Source organism: Mobula hypostoma, chromosome 13 (genome assembly GCF_963921235.1).
Source record: "Mobula hypostoma chromosome 13, sMobHyp1.1, whole genome shotgun sequence".
In the NCBI taxonomy this organism is placed as follows: Eukaryota; Metazoa; Chordata; class Chondrichthyes; order Myliobatiformes; family Myliobatidae; genus Mobula; species Mobula hypostoma.
The window spans coordinates 10,245,627-10,265,942 of record NC_086109.1 but is presented as its reverse complement, the minus strand read 5'-3'; the positions used below and the strand labels follow the sequence as shown (position 1 = coordinate 10,265,942).

Genomic DNA, 20,316 nt, shown 5'->3' with positions numbered 1-20,316 from the left:
CAGCCTCCACTGCTCCAGAGAAAACAACCCAAGTTTATCCAGCCTCGTGATAGCATGTGCCCTCTAAGAGAAGGGGTCAGAGGGGAGCCAGAACGAGGGATGGAGAAAGAGAGAAGGGGGGGGAGGGGAAGAATTACGGGAATTTAGAGAAATTAGTGCCATTAAGTTGGAGACCGCCCAGATGGAATACGATCAAATCTTGTTGCTGGGATTCTGAGGGATAACAATTCCGATTCAGTCTGCCGGTTCTCTACACAGTCTGCCAATTACACCAAACCGTGGTTCTGAGCCTCACTAATCTATCAAGGCCACTTCAGATTCGATAAAGATTTAAGATTACTAATCAAGAACCTATGCGGGTGGAAACCGCGGCACCTGGAGGAAACCCATGTGGTCACAGGGAGAACATAAACTCCTTACAGACAACGACAGGAACAGAACCCCGCTCTTACATCTGGAGGTACAATGTGATGCACTAACTGCTGCACTACTCCACCACCATAGCTCTGAATTGACCTAATGCTTGTCAGCTTACAAATCTATCGATGGGTGATGTAGTAAGTCAAAGTAAAAACTGAAATAGGAAGAAAGTGAAAAAACAAAATCAGACAAGGGAATGGTCACTTCAGTTCAAAGTGCATGTCTGGATTTCTCTACCCTGGAGAGTTATGGAGGATGGATTATAGGAGCTTCTTAAAGGGAATGGAAAGCATCATTGAATTAGCGTCGGAGAGGACATGAGGCCTGGAGTAAATCAGCTGCTGGATTTATCTCATGAAAAACTGGGATTTCTTGTAGTCGTTTTCAAATTGGTAGTAAAAAGACGGAATCTGTAACAATTATTAAGAAACTATTGTAAAAACTAATGGTCCCATGGAATAAAATCTACCTTTAGTTAGCAGACCAACACTACACATAACTCTAGGTCTAATAAAATGTGGTTGACCCATGAATGGAACAACAAGGCACTCATACTGAGGGCAAACCCCGCCCCACCTCCGAACATTCTCTCCCCCCCCCTCTTCCATTGGGCAGAAGATAGAAAGGCCTGAAAGGATATTTAACCAGGCAGAACGACAGCTTTTCCTCCACTGCCTTCAGAGTCCTGATGGACCTTTTGTATGACTGGCTTCACAATCTACTTTGTTCTGATCCTGCACTTTATTGTCCACCTGTAGCTGGTCGCACTTTATTCTGCATTCTGTTATCGTTTTACCTTGTTCTACCTCAATGAACTGTGTGCAATGATCAGATCTGTATGACCACTATGCCAGAGAAGCTTTTCACTGGATCTTGGTACACATGGCAATAATAAACCAATTCCAATTCTGGTTGCTAACACTGTCTTTGCCTGCAATGTCCCGTACATTGTGAGCAAATAAACAAGAACATGAATGAAAGTAGCAGAAAATTAGAAAAAAGTGCCATCATCAGCTGTGTTGGCAGCGAATGATTGGGGAAACTACCCCTTAGTAATTTAAGCAAAACCTGAAATTATTTCATTTTCTATTTCTCTCTTACGGCTCCCAAAAGTTGTCAATTAAAAAGCAGGCAAGGCGATGAAATTACAGCCTGAGCATGTGGCAGGGGCTATACAGATGATGGCTGGCCCATGAGATTGCATCTTGTTGCTCTGTGCTGAAATCAGTAAGTCAGTTCCCCAGTGAGGAAGTTACAAAGAGAGAATCTATTTCTGAGCAGTTGCAGTATCACAAACATCTCAGTACCATTGGAATCCTGACACTCTCAATTACTTAAAGAGGGTATTTCTATAAGCGGACATCCAATTATTAACTTAATCTCGCCATCTCAGACATGACACAATATTATGCAATTTGGGCAATGCGCCAGGCATTTAGTGACTGCCATTTCCCCCACGGGTACTGAAACTGCAAAAGGAACATCCTGGTTTACCGCACATGTCATATTTCAGATTTCCCTCCTGGCATTTATCCCTGCAAGCAGAACAAGTGCTACACCTGCTCCTTCAACTTTGTCCTCACCGTCATTTAGGGCCTGCCAGGTGAGGTAGCACTTCACCTGCGAGTCTGTCGGGGTCACCTACAGTATCCGGTGCTCTCGGTGAGGCCTCCTCTACATTGGTGCGACCCAACGTAGATCAGGGACTGCTTCATCGCGCACCTTTAATCTATCCACCACAGCCAGCGGAATCTCCCAGTGGCCACCCATTTTAATTCTACTTCTTATTCCCATTCTGACATGGCAGTCCGTGGCCTCCTCTACTGTCGTGGTGAGGCCCCCCTCAGGGTGGAGGAGCAACACCTCATATTCTCAGCCTGAAACGTCATTTATTTGTTGTTCTCCATAGTTGCTGCCTGCCCTACTAAGTTCCTCCAACATTTTGCATGTGTTGCTCACATTTTGAAGATCAGTTGAAACAGTTTTTACTATTTCTCAAATGCATTTGGAGTTATTTTGGAGATCAGATATCTTGACTTGCATGTGTTTCTTTTGTGATGATTGCAGTTCAAAAGTAGATAGTAAGCTTGATATTAATGTTGAAGTTTATCCAGAACTTTGTTGACTCTGTATTGACTCACTATCTAGTTTATGAGTCAGCCCTGCATTGTTAAACTAATTACTTATGTCTCAGTTTTATCAGAATAGATGAAATATTTGTCAATATGATCCCATCAGGCTGCAGTGTTCAACTCAAACCTCCTAATTTCAGTGAAAACTATTCATGCACCTTATCATGGAGCATGGCAGTGAGCAGGACAATGAGGAGTTGTTGTAGAGAGGTGTTACACGGAAACTGGCCCTTCACCAATTGAAAACTGCACTAACCAGCATCCACCCTTTCTCGTGAATCTGATGTTAATCTGATCTTTTTTTTTTAATTCTCCTTTCATTCTCAATAAACCTCTTCCTCCCCACTGCCGCTCACTGAGACACTACCGGCAATTTACAACGGCCAGTTGGCCTACTGACCAGCATACCTGGGTGACGAGGGAGAAAAGCAGAGCACCTGCAGGAAACAAATGCACCCACAGGGGGAATGTGCAAACTCCACAGAAGTAGCACCGGAGGTCGGGATCGAACCTGGGGTCTCCGGCACTGTGAGTTGTAGAGTCACAGAGCACTACAGCATAGAAACAGTCCCTTCGGCCCATCTAGCCTGTGCCAAACTGTTATTCTGCCTAGTTCCATCAACCCATACCAGGACCATTGTCCCTCCGTACTCTTCCCATTCATGTACGGATCCACATTTCTCTTAAACATTGAAATCAAACCCTCACCCATCACTTCTGCTGCTGTTGCTTGTTTCATGTTCTCCCCACCATGAGTGAAGAAGTTCCTCCTCTTAAATATTTCACCTTTCGCCCTTAATCTATCACCTCTATTTCTAGTCTCACCCAATTTAGTGGAGAAAACCTACTTGTGTTTACCCTATCTATACCCCTCATACTTTTGTATGTCTTCATCAAATCTCCCCTCATTCTCCTATGTTCCAGGTAAAGCCCTAAAGTCCTAACCTATTCAATCTGCTCCTATAACTTACTCTTGTTGCCTATAACAGGTCCTGGCACCATCCTTGTAAATATTCTCTATACAGTACTCTTTTTACCTTATTTACATCTTTTCTGCAGGTAGGTGATCGTAACTGCACACAATACTTCAAATTAGGCCTCACCAATGTCTTATGCAACTTTAACATAACATCCCAACTCCTATATTTAATACTTTGATTTATGAAGAATAATGCACCAAGAACTCTCTTTACAACCTTGTCTACCTGTGGCCCCACTTGCAAGAAATTATGGATCTGTATTCCCAGATCCCTCTGCTCTACCACACTCCTCAGTGCCCTACCGTTCACTGTGCAAGTCCTACCCTGGTTTGTCCTCCCAAAATGCAACATTTCACAGATCTCCGTCTGCCATTTTTCAGCACATTTTCCGGCTGGTGCAGATCCCACTGCAAGCTTTGTACCCTTCCTTGCAAAGCAGTGTCTCTGCCAGCTGGGGCACTGTTGGAGCAGACGACCAAAGTTCAATCAAAGGATGGGCATTCCAGAGTCAAAAGACATGTTGACCAATGGTAATGAGATTAAATTCAGGGAAGGAGAAGAGGTCAGAGTTAGAACAGTGCATGGCGTTCAGAGTCTTGTAGAGCTGAAGAAACTCATTTATTTTGGGAGGGGAGAGACCGTGGGACAGCTGAAAGCAGGGTTGACCAGCAGTGTGTTAGGTGTCTCATACTGTAGTTGCGACAGTGGAATGGAGGGCTAGTGTAGAGGAGGAGTAACCATGAGGCATTTGTTAGTTCTAACGCAATCCAGCTCAACCCAAAGAACATGACAATTGCCTGAATTGGAAGACAGTGGTACTGCGGAGGTTGGATGGGATGGATTTGTTTTATAGGGGAATAGAATATAAAAGCGAGGGGATAATGCTGAGCCTTTATAAGACACTAGTCAGGCCGCACTTGGGAGTATTGTCAACAGTTTTTGGCCCCATCTCTCAGAAGAGGTACATGAGGATGATTCCGCGAATGAAAGGGTTCACATATAAGGAACATTTGGCAGCTTTGGGACTGTACTCACTGGAATTTAAAAGAATGTGGGTGGATCTCATTGTAACTTACTGAATGTTGAAAGGACAAGGTAGGGTGGATGTGGAGAGGATGTTTCCTACAGTAGCGGTATCCAGAATGAGAGAGCACAGCCTCAAAATTGAGGGGCAACCCTTTGGAACAGAGGTAAGGAGGAATTTTTTTAGCCAGAGAGTAGTGAATCTGTGGAATGCTCTGCCACAGACTGTGGCAGAGGCCAAGTCCATCTGTATATTTAAGGTGGAAGTTGACCATTTCCTGATCGATCAGGGCATCAAAGGATACGGCGAGAAGATGCTTATGGGGTTGAGTGGGATCCGGGATCAGCCATGATGGAATGGCGGAGCAGACTCGATGGGCTGAATGGCTTAATTCTGCTCCTATGGCTTTCCCTGGAGCAAAAGAATCAGAATGTGAATTGGGTTTGCTATCGTTGTCTTACTGTTAATGGAATGTCTTGTTTTGCGGCAGCAGTATGGTACAAAGACAAAATTAACATTCATTCATTATGTGCTATGTTGTATAATGTCTGCGATTGTGGTCTTAGCAGACCCTGCCAACCCACAATTAATATAAACTATAAAATAAATGATTAGTGCAAATAATGAAACAACTTGCTACAGACACAACTATACCTGGGGAGTCAAGTGTTCGAACAATCCACGTTCTGGACCCTGTCCAAACATTCTGGGCATCGGGTTATGCTCCAGTCTAGAGAAAGTGGAAATAATTGGTTCTGGTCATTGCTGCAGTTTTAGAGTCAAAGGTTATTACAGCACAGAAGCAAGCCCTTCAGCCCATTTAGTCAATGTTGAACTATTATTCTGCCTAGCCCCATCAACCTGCACCCAAACCGTAGCCCTCCGTACCCCTTCCATGCATGTACTTATCCAAACTTCTCTTAAGTGGGTCAATTGAACCTGTATCCACCACCTACGCTCGTTCTACACTCTTACCAACCTCTGAGTGAAAGAGTTCTCCCTCAGGTTCCCCTTTCACCCTTAACCCATGATGTAGTTATAGTCTTACCCAGCCTCAGTGAAAAAAGCTTACATGCATTGGCCCTATCTCTATCTCTCATAATTTTGTATACCTCTATCTATGCTCCAGGTCATAAAGTCCTAACCCATTCAACTTTTCCTTATAACTCAGGTCCTCAAGTCCCTGCACTATCATTGTACCTTTGAACTGGAAATCCCTAACTCTAACTACTCAGTGAGGTATCCAAGTTGAGAAGTTCGAAATTGGAGGGGAAAGTTTTAGTCAAGAGGAGAGAAATTTTAAGCTAATCTGAGGGACAGACTGCTGCACTGAGGGTTGTGGTTGGAACGAGCTGCCACAGGAGGCACTGGAGGCAGGTACAATTGCAGCTCTTGAATGTCCATAAGACCATAAGACATAGGAGCAGAATTAGGCCACTCAGCCCATCGAGTCCTGATCCCGGATTCCATTCAACCCCATACACCTGCTCTTTCACAACATCCATTGATGCCCCGACCAATCATGATTCTATCATCTTCTGCTTTGAATATACCCACGGACTTGGCCTCCATCACTTTCTTTGGCAGAGCATTCCATAGATTCACTGCTCTTTGGCTAAAAAAAATTCTCCTTACTTCTGTTCTAAAAGGTCACCCCCTCAATTCTGAGCTGTGCCCTCTAGTTCTGGATACCCCCACTAGAGAGAACATCCTCTCATCATCCACCTTTTCAAGTCCTTTCAACATTCGGTAGGTTTCACTGAGATCCCCCCCATTCTTCTAAATTCCATTGAGCACAGGCCCAAGGCTGCCAAACGCTCCTCATATATTAACCGCTTCATTCCCATAATCATCCTCATGGACCTCCTCTGGACTCTCTCCAACGACAATACATCCTTTCTGAGATAAGGAGCCCAAAACTGATGAAGGATCTCAGCCTGAAACATGAACTGTTTATTCCTTCCCTTAAATGCTGTCTGACCTGCAGAGCTCATCCATCATTTTGTGCGTGTTACTTTGGATTCCCAGCATCTTCAGAATCTCTTGTGTTTACTTAAAAAGCCATTTGAGCAGGTATTGAGATAGAAACATAGAAAATAGGTACAGGAGTAGGCCATTCGGCCCTTTGAGCCTGCACTGCCATTCAGTACGATCATGGCTGATCATCCAACTCAGAACCCTGTACCTGCCTTATCTCCATACCCCCGATCCCTTTAGCCACAAGGGCCATATCTAACTCCCTCTTAAATATAGCCAATGAACTGGCCTCAACTGTTTCCTGTGGCAGAGAATTCCACAGATTCACCACTCTCTGTGTGAAGAAGTTTTTCCTCATCTCGGTTCTAAAAGGCTTCCCCTTTATCCTCAAACTGTGACCCCTCGTTCTGGACTTTCCCAACATCGGGAACAATCTTCCTACATCTAGCCTGTCCAACCCCTTTAGAATTTTATACGTTTCAATAAGATCCCCCCTCAATCTTCTAAATTCCAGAGAGTATAAGCCTAGCCGATCCAGTCTTTCATCATATGAAAGTCCTGCCTTCCCAGGAATCAATCTGGTGAATAGGGATTGGGAGGGAATTGAGAGGTATGGGGATAATGTGGGTGAATGGTATTAAAATAGAAAGGCATCCTGATCAGTATAGATAAGATGGGCCAAATGGGCCCATTTCTGTTCTGTACTTAGACTGACAGGCCCCTCCAGCCCAACAAACCCATGTGACCAATTAGCGTACCAATCTCTACATCTTTGGAATGGGGCTGAGAGGATAATAAATGTGATCGAAGCAGACTCGATGGGCCAAATGGCCCAATTCTTCTCCTATATCTTATGGTCTTATGAAACGTGGGAGAGATCTGGAACACCCGGGGGCAGTCCACTTGGAAGAGCAACCTCCAAGAGGACCATAACCTTGCCATTGGGTTTGGAGGTTTGCATGCCTCAATGACTCGGAGAGTTATGCTGGCTGGAGTCAAGGCTTTATGCTTTGGCTCTTGATAGGGTCAGATGAATAACATAGAGGCCAGGCTAAGAGTGGTCCACTGGTCCTCCAGGCTGGCGGGGGAGGGCTGAGTTCGGGGCTAACAACCCTGAATGGTAAAACAAAGCTGTTACGGAAACAGCAATGAAGAATCCTTCTGCATCTGAGTGCGATGGTATTTTTAAGACTCCCCCCAGAACATGCAAGGCTGATGATAATGAAAAGCAAGGGGAAGCTACTGGCCTGAGGAAGGAAGACCTGAATGTCGCCAAGACCAAGGCCAAAATTGGTTTCATGGCCAAGGACAGACGCAGGACCTTCATTGCTGCCCTAAACGCCAGTGGCATAATGGGCAGTAAGCAAGTACTAGGAGAAAATCCTTGTTAGTCAGACAGCAGTGGAACTGAAGCCGAGTCGTTGGTGCTGTAATAGTGTTCTACTAACCACAGTGTTACCTGCTGTCAATACTATCGTTCTATTTACCTAAATGTATTCTTGATAAAATAAGTGCAGCAAATGCTGGAAACACACAGCACCATAATGTTCCCTGAGCTGTTGCACTATTCCTGCATTGTCTATTTTTATTTCTGGTTACCAGCATTTGTGGATTTCTTTGTGATATCCAAAACTTTCTTGGTCTTGTTTAGTCTAGCCCATGGTCTTTTGAGGTGCAGATTAATGCAGATTTACAACCATACCCACTGTTTGAACCTCCCAGAATTTCTTTTCAAATGGTAGGTGGGTGGTTTGCAACATCAATTTCTGACTGTTTGGATTTCTTTTGTAAGTAAGTCAGATTATCAAAAAGGTGTTTTATCATCACTTCTTTTCACCGGCCACAGCAGGAGAATAATTTATTATTGGGCAAGTAAATATACTGAAGCAATACAAAGAGTCTTCATCCGGACCGGAAAGGAAGTGGGAAGAAGCCAGGATAAGAAGATGGGGCGGGGGGGAAGAGTACAAGCTGGAAGGTGATAGGTGAGGGGGGTGTGGAGTTGAGAGGTGGAAGAGGTAAGGGGCTGAAGGAGGAACCTGACTGGAGAGGTCAGTGGATCATGGGAGAAAGGAGAAAGGGAGGGACCACCAGAGGACAGTGATGGACAGGTGAAGAGAAGAAAATTGGTGAGAGGGGAACTAGGATGGGGAATGGACAAAGAGAAAAAGGGAAGCACTAACCAATGGATGCAAATCAATGGAAATTACATGTAGCTAAATCAAGAGGGTGTGGGAAGAACTTCTGGTATTTCAGGCCAGAAACACGTGACTGCCTCCCTTAAAACGTAGGAAGCCATTCAGCCCACCGAGTCTACTCTGCAATATGATCATGGCTGATTTAATTTCGCTCTCAACTCCATTCTTCTTCCTCCACCCAGTAACTATTGACTCCCTCACTAATCAAGAATCTATCAACCCCTGTTTTAAATATACTGAATAACTTGGCCTCCATAGGGTTCTGTGGCAATGAATTACACTGATTCAGTAACCTTTGATGTCCTTTTACAAATCAAGAAATGCTCAGCTTCTACGTTAAATATACCCAATAACTTGGCCTGCATGACTGTCTATGGCAATGAATTCCACTGATTCAACACCCTCTGGCCAATGTTCCCTCGAATTTCTAATGACCAGTGTGCGCAAAAATCTTGTGCTGTGCAATTTTTTGCCCTGTGACAACTACATGTGCTCACTGAATAGTTTTTTCAATAAAATCAGTATAAGTAAGCCAGTTCCAAAATCTGCAGACAAATCATCGTAAACTCCACGTTGTCAACACCATCTGCATCAGAAATTGGAAAAGGAAATGCGATTGTGTACAATCCTGAAATATACTTAACATGCCAACGAGGAAGAGGGTGACAACCTTTTGTGCGCAGTTTAAATTCCTCTGTGTGCGAGTAGCAAAAGATGTGTGTGCACACACACGTGCACATTTTAGAGGGAACATTGTCTCTGGCTACAGAAATTCCTCCTCATCTCTGTTCTAAAGGGATGTCCTCCTATTCTGACCAGAACCCAACCAAATTTAGGCTCCTTATTTGGAGCAGCAAGAGGGCCTGATTTTATCTCAAGACAGAAAGGGATGGGACTAGTTCACTGGATCAAGTTCTAATCTGGGGCAAGGTAAGTTTTGAGCGTATGCGACAGGAGCTTGTAAAAGTCAATTGGTGTAGGTTGTTTGCGGGGAAAGGGACCACAGGCAAGTGGGAGACTTTTAAAGGTGAGATAGTGATGGGATCAATGTCTACATGTACCCGTTAAGGTGATGGGCAAGTTTGGCAGGAGTAGGGAACTCTGGATGACCAGGGAAAGGATGAGTCAGGTACAGGCAGCTGGGATCAAGGGAATTCACTTGTGGCATATAGGGGGTGCAGCACGGTACTTCTAAGCGGATGCTGTTCTACTCTGTGCCTGTGCCCTTTGGTCCTGGACTCATCTTCTATAGGAAAGACACCTCCATGTCTGCTCTGTGTAGGCCTGTCAATATTCAGTAGGTATCAGTGAGGTTCCTCCTCATTTTTCTAAACTCACTGAGTACAGGCCCAGAGCCGTCATACGCTCATGTGTTAACCCTTTCACTCCTGGGATCATTCTTGTAAACCTCCTCTGGACCCTCTCCAATGCCAGCACATCCTTTCCCAGATAAGGGACCCAAATCTGCTCACACTACTCCCAAGTATAGTCTGACCAATGCCTTATAAAGCCCCAGCATTGCATACTTGCTACTATATAACAAGGGGAATTGAGTATAAGAGCAAAGAGGTCCTTCTGCAGCTGTACAGGACCCTGGTGAGACCACACCTGGAATACTGTGTGCAGTTTTGGTCTCTGAATTTGAGGAAGGACATTCTTGCTATCGAGGGAGTGCGGCGTAGGTTCACAAGGTTAATTCCCGGGATGGCGGGACTGTCATATGTTGAAAGATTGGAGCGACTGGGCTTGTATACTCTGGAATTTAGAAGGCTGAGAGGGGATCTTATTGAAACATATAAGATCATTAAGGGATTGGACACGCTGGAGGCAGGAAGCATGTTCCCGCTGATGGGTGAGTCCAGAGCCAGAGGCCACGGTCTAAGAATAAGGGGTAGGCCATTTAGAACGGAGTTGAGGAAAACGTTTTTCACCCAGAGAGTGGTGGATATATGGAATGCTCTGCCCCAGAAGGCTGTGGAGGCCAAGTCTCTGGATGCTTTCAAGAAAGAGATAGATAGAGCTCTTAAAGATAGCGGAATCAAAGGTTATGGGGATAAGGCAGGAACTGGATACTGATTGTGGATGATCAGCCATGATCACAGTGAATGGTGGTGCTGGCTCGAAGGGCCGAATGGCCCACTCCTGCACCTATTCTCTATTGTCTATATCTTAGTCCCCTCGAAATGAATGCTAACATTGCATTTGCCTTCCTCACCACCAACTTAACCTGCAAGTTAACTTTTAGGGAAACCTACACGAGGATTCCCAGTTCCCTTTGCACCCCTGTCTTCTGAATTTGCTCCCCATTTAGAAAGTAGTCCACATCTTTATTCCTTCGACCAAAGTGCATGAATATACACTTCCGTACATTGTATTCCATCTGGCACCTCTTTGTTCATTCTCACAATATGTCTAAGAACTTTTGTAGACTCCCTGCTTCCTCAACACTTCCTGCCTCTTTGGAGAGTTTAGTATAGTCAGTATAGTATAGTCATACGTTATTGATCCCGGGGGAAATTGGTTTTCGTTACAGTTGCACCATAGATAATAAATAGTAATAGAACTATAAATAGTTAAATAGTAATGTGTAAATTATGCCAGTAAATTATGAAATAAGTCCAGGACCAGCCTATTGGCTCAGGGTGTCTGACCCTCCAAGGGAGGAGTTGTAAAGTTTGATGGCCACAGGCAGGAATGACTTCCTATGACGCTCTGTGTGGCATCTCGGTGGAATGAGTCTCTGGCTGAATGTACTCCTGTGCCCACCCAGTACATTATGTAGTGGATGGGAGACATTGTCCAAGATGGCATGCAACTTAGACAGCATCCTCTTTTCAGACACCACAGTCAGAGAGTCCAGTTCCATTCCCACAACATCACTGGCCTTACGAATAAGTTTGTTGATTCTGTTGGTGTCTGCTACCCTCAGTCTGCTGCCCCAGCACACAACAGCAAACATGATCACACTGGCCACCACAGACTCGTAGAACATCCTCAGCATCGTCCGGCAGATGTTAAAGGACCTCAGTCTCCTCAGGAAATAGAGACGGCTCTGACCCTTCTTGTAGACAGTCTCGGTGTTCTTTGACCAGTCCAGTTTATTGTCAATTCGTATCCCCAGGTATTTGTAATCCTCCACCATGTCCACACTGACCCCCTGGATGGAAACAGGGGTCACCGGTACCTTAGCTCTCCTCAGGTCTACCACCAGCTCCTTAGTCTTTTTCACTCTAAGCTGCAGATAATTCTGCTCACAGCATGTGACAAAGTTTCCTACCGTAGCCCTGTACTCAGCCTCATCTCCCTTGCTGATGCATCCAACTATGGCAGAGTCATCAGAAAACTTCTGAAGGTGACAAGACTCTGTGCAGTAGTTGAAGTCCGAGGTGTAAATGGTGAAGAGAAAGGGAGACAAGACAGTCCCCTGTGGAGCCCCAGTGCTGCTGATCACTCTGTCGGACACACAGTGTTGCAAGCACACGTACTGTGGTCTGCCAGTCAGGTAATCAAGTTTAGAGGGATATGGACCAACACAGGCAAATGGAACCAGCTGAGATAAGTACCTTGGTTGACATATTTGAGTTATTCCGTCAAATTTCTGAACAGTCCACAAACCTCCCATACACTACCTCGTTATTCCTTTATTTTGCTCTGTTTATTTTAAAAGTTATAGTAATTTTATATCTCTGGTGGTGCAAAACAAGAAATTTCACACCATATAAGACAGCGATATTAAACCTGATTCCGACTCTGGATTGAAGAGCCTGTTCCATGCTAAATTACACTGCAATTATGTTGGAGTTAGGAGGGATTTCCCCGAGGGAGCATGGTGGCTGGATTTCTGACTTCTCTGCCATCTCTGCCTCCTACACAGCCTGACCTTCAAATTTAGCGCCTCTCTAACATCAGGCCTCTTCAACATCAAAAAGATAGCTGCCAGCATCAAAAAGAAACATAACAATTTAAAACAGAACTGTTTTAATGATCTGCCAGTGCAAAGCTCTCAATCATCATCCAGGCATCATCACAGTTTATTTACCATTTCCTTTGGATCCTTTGATCCATCCTTGAGAGATTTTCTTCTTCCGTTACAGTCCCCTGTTTATTCCCGATCATTCTGTGTACACTATCACATGCCTGATAAAATTGCTGAGATCACAAGGATTCCCAGCTGCCTGTCTGGAAAGATTTGGCTGGTGGAAAGGAAGCACTTGTTCTGTATCCAAGGGGAAGATGGAAGTACTTAGCTGGGGGGAGGCAGTGCCATGCAGACGATTGTTTATTTCTATCTGACTTGGCGGCCAGATCAGACATTTGATAACGTTCTAATATCAGTTCCTACTTCCCTCCCCTTTCCTTGGACATCATCCATCTCAAATGCACTCAGCATGAACCTCGCTCAAGGCCATGAGTGGAGACGTGCTAACCGTGCGATGTAACTAGGGAGGAGATATGATAGAAATTCATAACATTAACAGAGACACACATAAGGTAAACAAGCGAGAATCTTTTTAACCAGGGTGGAAATGAGGATGGCACGCTAGCTTAGTGGCTAGCACATTATTTCACAGTGTCAGTGATCAGGGTTCAATTCCCTTCACTGTCCGTAAGGAGTTTTTTTAAAGTTCTCCCTGTGACTGCAAGGGTTTCAAAGGTTCGTTTATTGTCAAAGTACAGATGCAGCATACAATTTTTCAGATTTGTCTTCTCAGACAGTCACGAAACAAAGAACACTGTGGAAGTCATTCAGAGAAAAACACCAACCCCTCCTGCACAAAAAAGAAAACAAATCGCTGACCCCAGCTGCCCCCCCCACATAAGAAACTAGCAGGTTTCTCCACACGGAAAACAGCAACTAGGACATCAAACCCCTCTCTCACACAAAAAAAAATTAACAAACCGGATGCTCCGGTTTCCCCCCACATTCCAAAGGTGTACGGGCTAGTGAGTTGTGGGCGTGCTATGTTGGTACCAGAAGCAAAGCAACACTCATCACTTCCTGGGACTGTGTTGATCGTTCATGCAAATGATACATTTCACTGTATACGTATGGCAAATAAAGCTCACCTTCAATCTTTATGCATTGATGCATTCAGGTCTTACCTTAACCTTATCTTAGAAATGGTAAGTACTAGAAGATGTACGTCAAAGGTGAGAGGGCTAAGTTAATGGGGGAAGTTTTTTTTAAAAAACACAAAGTGTGGTGGGTGCTTGGGATGGGCTGCTCTGGGTTGTAGCGGAAACCGATAAGATAGAAGGGAAAAACAATGGAAAGAGAGGGCTGAAAAAAAGATGGAGAGAGAAAACCAGAGAAGAAAATAGAAATAGGGACAGAGAATGAGACAAAGAAAGAAAAAGACAGAAAAAAGAAAGAGCAAGGAAGAAACAGAGACAGGAAAGTTCTGGGGAGGGAAGGAGAGACTTTGCTGAGGATTACCCAGAGACTCGCTAGATGGCTGGCACAGCTTTCTGCATCAAAGATGAAGGTGATACCAATGGGACATTCCCTCTCCCAGTACACAACGGTCGGGGTCAATGATGGATATTGCATCCCAGCTGTCTATATGATATGCAAGCCTGGGCAGTATGATACAGAGAGCAAGCTGGTGCCCACGTAACAGGCTCCCTCTCCCCATGCAGATGGTGAGTCCAAAGGAATGGCAGAGACCAACACAGGTTGGCACTAGTGGAATTGCAGGAGTTGCTAATCAGTGCTGAACTCAACATAGTCCTGCCTTAGGGACTCCAGCTCTGGATTTCTCCACGGGGTTTACCCCCAAAGCTTTCCCCATGAGTGGGTAGCGCTGCAAGGCAGTGGAGGTTTGAGATGAGAGTTTTCCTTCTCCTAGATGAGCTGCCAATTACGGCCGATGAGCCCCATCTGCCCAGAGTGACTGGTTTGAAGGTGTCAGCTTTGCTGGGCCTATTACCTCAGCCACATGTGAAAGCCAGGTGTTGGGTTTGGTTGTCAGAGGCTATGAAACTGGTTCATAAACAACATTAGAATCCGGTGAAACTTAACACACAAACACACACCCACATGTGCGCACACACAAAGCCACAGCACAGAAGGCATCTGAAAGTTTTGAAAGTGCTAGGGTGATTCATCGCCGCGCACAGCCTCTCACTCACCTGGACACTGCTGCTGCCAAGATTCCAATGCTCGTCTCCTTCGGTGGCATCGAGGAGTGGCCAGAAGTTGTGGTCACACTCAGACCAATAGTTGCAGAGCTCTTCTCAGACGTGGCAATCCTGGACAGGGTCAAACATTTTAAAAGTTAGATTTCAACTCACTGTCACCGTGTTAAACAAAACTCATATCCCTTGCTAACTCCAATAAACTTCCATTTATATACTGCCTGGCAAAATGACTCAGAGTGAAAATCAAAGTTAAATTTATTGTCAAATGCACAAGCCAATGAAAAACTTATTTGCAGTACCATCACAGGCACATAGTGTCAGGCAAACAGGACTCACAAGGAGAACATACTGTATACAGATTTATACAAGAAACAGACAGTACGTATAATAAAAAAAGTCGTGCAAGGTAATCAAAGTGATAATAGTGTTGCAACATCTCTTCATAAGAAACACTGTCGTAGGAAAGCAGCACCCATCATCAAAGATCCTCACCACCCAGGCCGTCTCTTTTCTTGCTGCTGCCATCAGGTAGAAGATATAGGAGCCTCAGGACTCGCACCACCAGGTTCAAGAACTGTTACTACCCCTCAGTCGTCAGGCTCTTGAACAACAGGGGATAACTGTACTCACTTACCCATCCATTGAGATGTTCCCACAACTAATTACCTCATTTTAAGTACTCTTTATCTTGTTCCTTCATGTTCTCGTTATTTATTGCTATTTATTTCTATTTGCATTTGCACAGTTTGTTGTCTTCTGCACTCTGGTTGATCTTTCATTGATCCTGTAATAGTTACTATTCTACAGATTTGCTGAGTATGCCCATAGGAAAATGAATCTCAGGGTTATATGTGGTGACGTATATGTACTCTGATAATAAAAATTGACTTTGCACTTTGAACTTTGAAGATCCCCACACCATCCTAGGCCATGCTATCTTCTCGACGTTACTATATGAGACAGGAGGTACAGAAGCCCGAAGTCCCACACCACCAGGTTCAGGAATAGCTACTTGCCTACAACCATTTGACTCTTGAACCAACTTGCGCAACTCTAATCACTACAGTTTATCAATACTGTCACAATGTTGATTGCTTTCCACTAAAACAGACTTTTTTTGCTCTAATGATGTTCTTATAAATTTATGCATCATTTATGTCCAGTTTATGCTTTTTGTGAATGCGGGCATGTGCTGTAAGCAGAGTTTTCATTGCATGTATGCATATACATATTTGGGTATGTGACAATATACTGACATGGACTTTTGACTTTATAACAGGGCAAAGGGAATTGAATGCAATACTCCAGATGTGGCCTATCTGGAGTTTCCTCCAGATGTTCTGGCTTCCTGCCACATCCCAAAGATTTTCTTGGTTAGCTGGCCGCTGTAATAGCCCTTTTTGTAGGTGGGAGGAAGGAGAATCAGGCAGAGTTGATGTGTACGTGAGAGGGAAATCAGTGTTTCTATGCGACTCACGGAAATCCTCGGAAAGCTAGCATAGATCTGTTGGGCTGATTGGCCTCTTTTCAGAGTCAGAGAGCCATAGAGCCATAGAATACGATAGGATTGCCATTCAGTTCATCTACTCCGTGTCAAGCTATTCATCTGCCTGGTCCCGTCAACTTGCGCCCGGACCACACCCCTCCCATCCATGTACCTATGCAAACTTCTCTTAAATGTTGAAATCACACCTGCGTCCACCACTTCCACTGGCATCTCGTTCCACACTCTCACCACCCTCAGTGAAAAAGTTACCCCTCAGGTGCCCCTTAAGCACCTTTCACCCTTAACCCATGACCTGTAGTTGTCATTTCATACATTTTAATTCCACGTCCCATTCCCATTCTGATATGTCTATCCACAGCCTCCTCTGCTGTCAAGATGAAGCCACACTCAGGTTGGAGGAACAACACCTTATATTCCGTCTGGGTAGCCTTCAACCTGATGGCATGAACATTGACTTCTCTAGCTTCCGTTAATGCCCCTCCTCCCCTTCTTACCCCATCACTTATTTATTTATGTATTATTTTTTATTTTTTCCCCTTTCTTTCTCTCTCTTTTTTCTCCCTCTGTCCCTCTCATTATATCTTCTTCTGGTGCTCCCCTCCCCCTTTCTTCCCCCCTAGGCCTCATGTCCCATGATCCTCTCCCTTCTACAGCTCTGTGTCCCTTTTGCCAATCAAATTTCCAGCTCTTAGCTCCATCCCTCCCCCTCTCAAATCTCTTACTATCTCTTCTTTCAGTTACCCCTGACGAAGGGTCTCAGCCCAAAACGTCGACTGTATTTCCTATAGATGCTGCCTGGTCTGCTGCGTTCACCAGCATTTTGAGTGTGTTGCTTGAATTGTAGATTCTTTAGTGTAAGTTTCTCGGATCCTCTGCTGGATGAAGTGCTGGAATGTGGCTCTAATCATTTCAAGCAACAAATGTCTTCCAGTTACATACTTCAGATTTTCAGTTCGCATTAATCACGCTAGAGTTCAGAAAACAGTGCACTCTTCAAAGCACTGGAAAACCCTGGTCATTTGTCCTCCGGAAAGCATCTTGTTCAATTAAAATAATTTTGTAAACCTTTCCACTACACTTCCAACTGTGATTGATAGGATCAGAGTACTTTCATCCTAACCACTTGCTGGAAGTGTGGAGCGTGTGCATCAGAATGCAACATCTGGACAGAAGCTGCAGCTAAGAGATGCAACATGTCTTATGTGGAAAGGATGAGTAAGCTAGGGGTTTTCTCTTTAGGGTGAAGGATGGAGAGATGTGGCTTGATAGAGGTGTACAGGATGTTAAGAGGCACACAGACGCTGGAAATCCAAAGCAACACACACAAAATGCTGGAGGAAAACAGAAGGTCAGGCAGCATCTATTGAAATGAATAAATAGTTATGGTCTGAGACCCTTTTCAGGACCGGAAAGGAAGTGGGAAGACACCAGAATAAAAAGGTGGGAGGAGGGGAAGGATGATAGCTAGAAGGTGATAGGTGAAGGTGATAGGTTGGAAAGGTACAGGACCAGAGAGGAAGGAATCTGATTGGAAAGGGGAGTGGACCATGGGAGAAAGGTAAGGAGGAGGGGATCCAGGGGGAGGCGATAGGCAAGTGAGAAGAGACAAGAGGCCAGAGTGGGCAATAGAAGAAGAGGCGAGGGTAGATAGATAAGAATGTGCAGCCAGAGACTTTTTCCCAGGGCAGAAATCGCTAATCTGAGGGGGCATAACTTTAATGTGATTGGATATCAGAGGTAGGTTTTTCTACACGGAGAATGGTGGGTGCATGGAATGCATTGCCAATGGTGGTGGTAAAGGCAGATACAACAGAGACATTTAAGAGATTCTTAGATTAGTGCATGGGTGAAATAAAGATTGAGGGCTGTGTGGGAGGGAAGGGTTAGGTTGATCTTTGTCAGGCCTGCACAGGCAGGCACCTCTCGGTCTTCACCCAGCCAACAGTAGTCAATTGCCACTCACTTCCAACTCATCACCTGCAGGCGATTTAAACCCAGCTTTAATCCACAGTTCTTTGGAAGCCCATCAAACCAACCAGGATCAATCAGTTATTCCTAGCTTTCAGTTACCTTGTTATGTTAAGTATCTACACTCTCTTGTTCTGCGGCCCGTTGCAGCTTGTTATTTTGCAGTTCATTAGTAAAATACCAGTTACTGCTAAATCATCTCTGCTGCTCTGCTTTTGGGGGGTCAAGCCTCCCATTTCCTGACAATCTTGGAGTAGGGTCAAGGGTTGGCACAACACTGTGGGCTGTTCTGTGATGTACTATTCCAAGTTCCCCATTCTAGGGTTCAGTGAGGTGGTGAAGCTGGGTTAGTTGATGGAGAGGCTGAAGGTTGGGACCCCGCTGAGGTGAACTCAAAAAGGAGGAGCCGGGTAGGCTGGAGTGGGGAGAAACTGTTTAAAAAAAAGAGTCAGCTCAAATTTTCGGAGAGCTGTTATCCGAACTGGAAATAGTCCTGGTGGTGTTCCAGGAACAGATGGTGTGGTACACCACTTCAGGGACTTTTGAATGCAGTCTGTTTACTGTTGTCACAAGTACCAAGATAAAGTGAAATTCTTTGTCATCCAGATGGAGCGTGCCTTACAAAAGCACATCGAGGTAGTCCTAAAGGACAAAGAGCAACAGAATGCAGAATATTGTGTTACTTTCCCCAAGCAGTAAGGCTGATCAACACCTCCAGCCACTAACCTACCCCCTCCATACTCCCCACTGCGTTATCATTTCCTTTCAGTGTCATCTTACGTATAGACATTCCTGTGCCTAGTATCACTTTATGGGAAGACAATCAATCTATGTATATAATGAGGGGAGATTTGATAGAGGTATATAAAATTATGATGGGTATAGATAGAGTGAATGCAAGCAGGCTTTTTCCACTGAGGCAAGGGGAGAAAAAAACCAGAGGACATGGGTTAAGGGTGAGGGGGGAAAAGTTTAAAGGGAACATTAGTGGGGGCTTCTTCACACAGAGAGTGGTGGGAGTATGGAATGAGCTGCCAGATGAGGTGGTAAATGCAGGTTCTTTTGTAACATTTAAGAATAAATTGGACAGATACATGGATGGGAGGTGTATGGAGGGATATGGTCCGTGTGCAGGTCAGTGGGACTAGGCAGAAAATGGTTCGGCACGGCCAAGAAGGGCCAAAGGGCCTGTTTCTGTGCTGTAGCTTTTCTATGGTTTCTATAAGCTATCTTCTGTATTCATATTTATTTTTTTTTGTTTTAATTATTGAGTTCTTTATCTTACTGTGTGTTTGTTTGTGCTGCATCAGATCCGGAGTAACAACTGTTTTGTTCTCCTTTACACCTGTGTCCTGGAAATGACATGAAACAACATTAGATGTTGAGTTACAGAAGTGCAGTGCCGGTAGCAGTAGCGTGCAAGGGCCGTAAGGAGACAGACTGAAAGATGAAGGGTTCATCTTGATCTCTGGGAAAGAATGAATCTGAGATGGAACAGATTCCTAGGTTCTGCATTCCATCTTTAAAGGTGCGCACTCTCTTGGGAATCAGTAAGCATCAGTAAACAATAACGTCAATCGCTTGTGGTGGTCCAGTCGTAGATGCCACAGCAAAGTTCACCAGTGCCTTTATGCTCTCAGAAGTCTTGGGAAATTTCGCATGTTACCAAGTACTCTCAATGCTTACAGAGGCACCATAGGGAGCATCCTATCCAAGAGTTGTAATGTCTTGGTATGACAACTTTTCAGCCCAAGAGCCAAGAAAATGCAGAGATTTCTGGACACAGCCCAGTCTAACATGAAACCTCCTCTTCATACTCTCTGGCTACACTTGCTGCTGCCGACCACCATAATCCCATATCCTTCACATCCCAGGCTTCTTCATCCTCCCCATTCCCTCCCCACCTTTCCACTCAGGCAAAAGATCGTGGAGTGTCAAGGGTTACGGGGAGAAGGCAGGGGAGTGGAGT

At 44.7% G+C, this 20,316-nt stretch overlaps 1 protein-coding gene across 1 annotated transcript in view; it reads right to left on the bottom strand.

The window, feature by feature from the left end:
• The window catches only part of LOC134355417 (N-fatty-acyl-amino acid synthase/hydrolase PM20D1-like), a 102,970-nt gene that overhangs the window by 53,554 nt on the left and 29,100 nt on the right, over window positions 1-20,316 (bottom strand). The window contains 2 exon segments of the mRNA XM_063065268.1: window positions 5,211-5,286; window positions 14,864-14,983. Coding sequence (XP_062921338.1) covers window positions 5,211-5,286; window positions 14,864-14,983 — 196 coding nt within the window.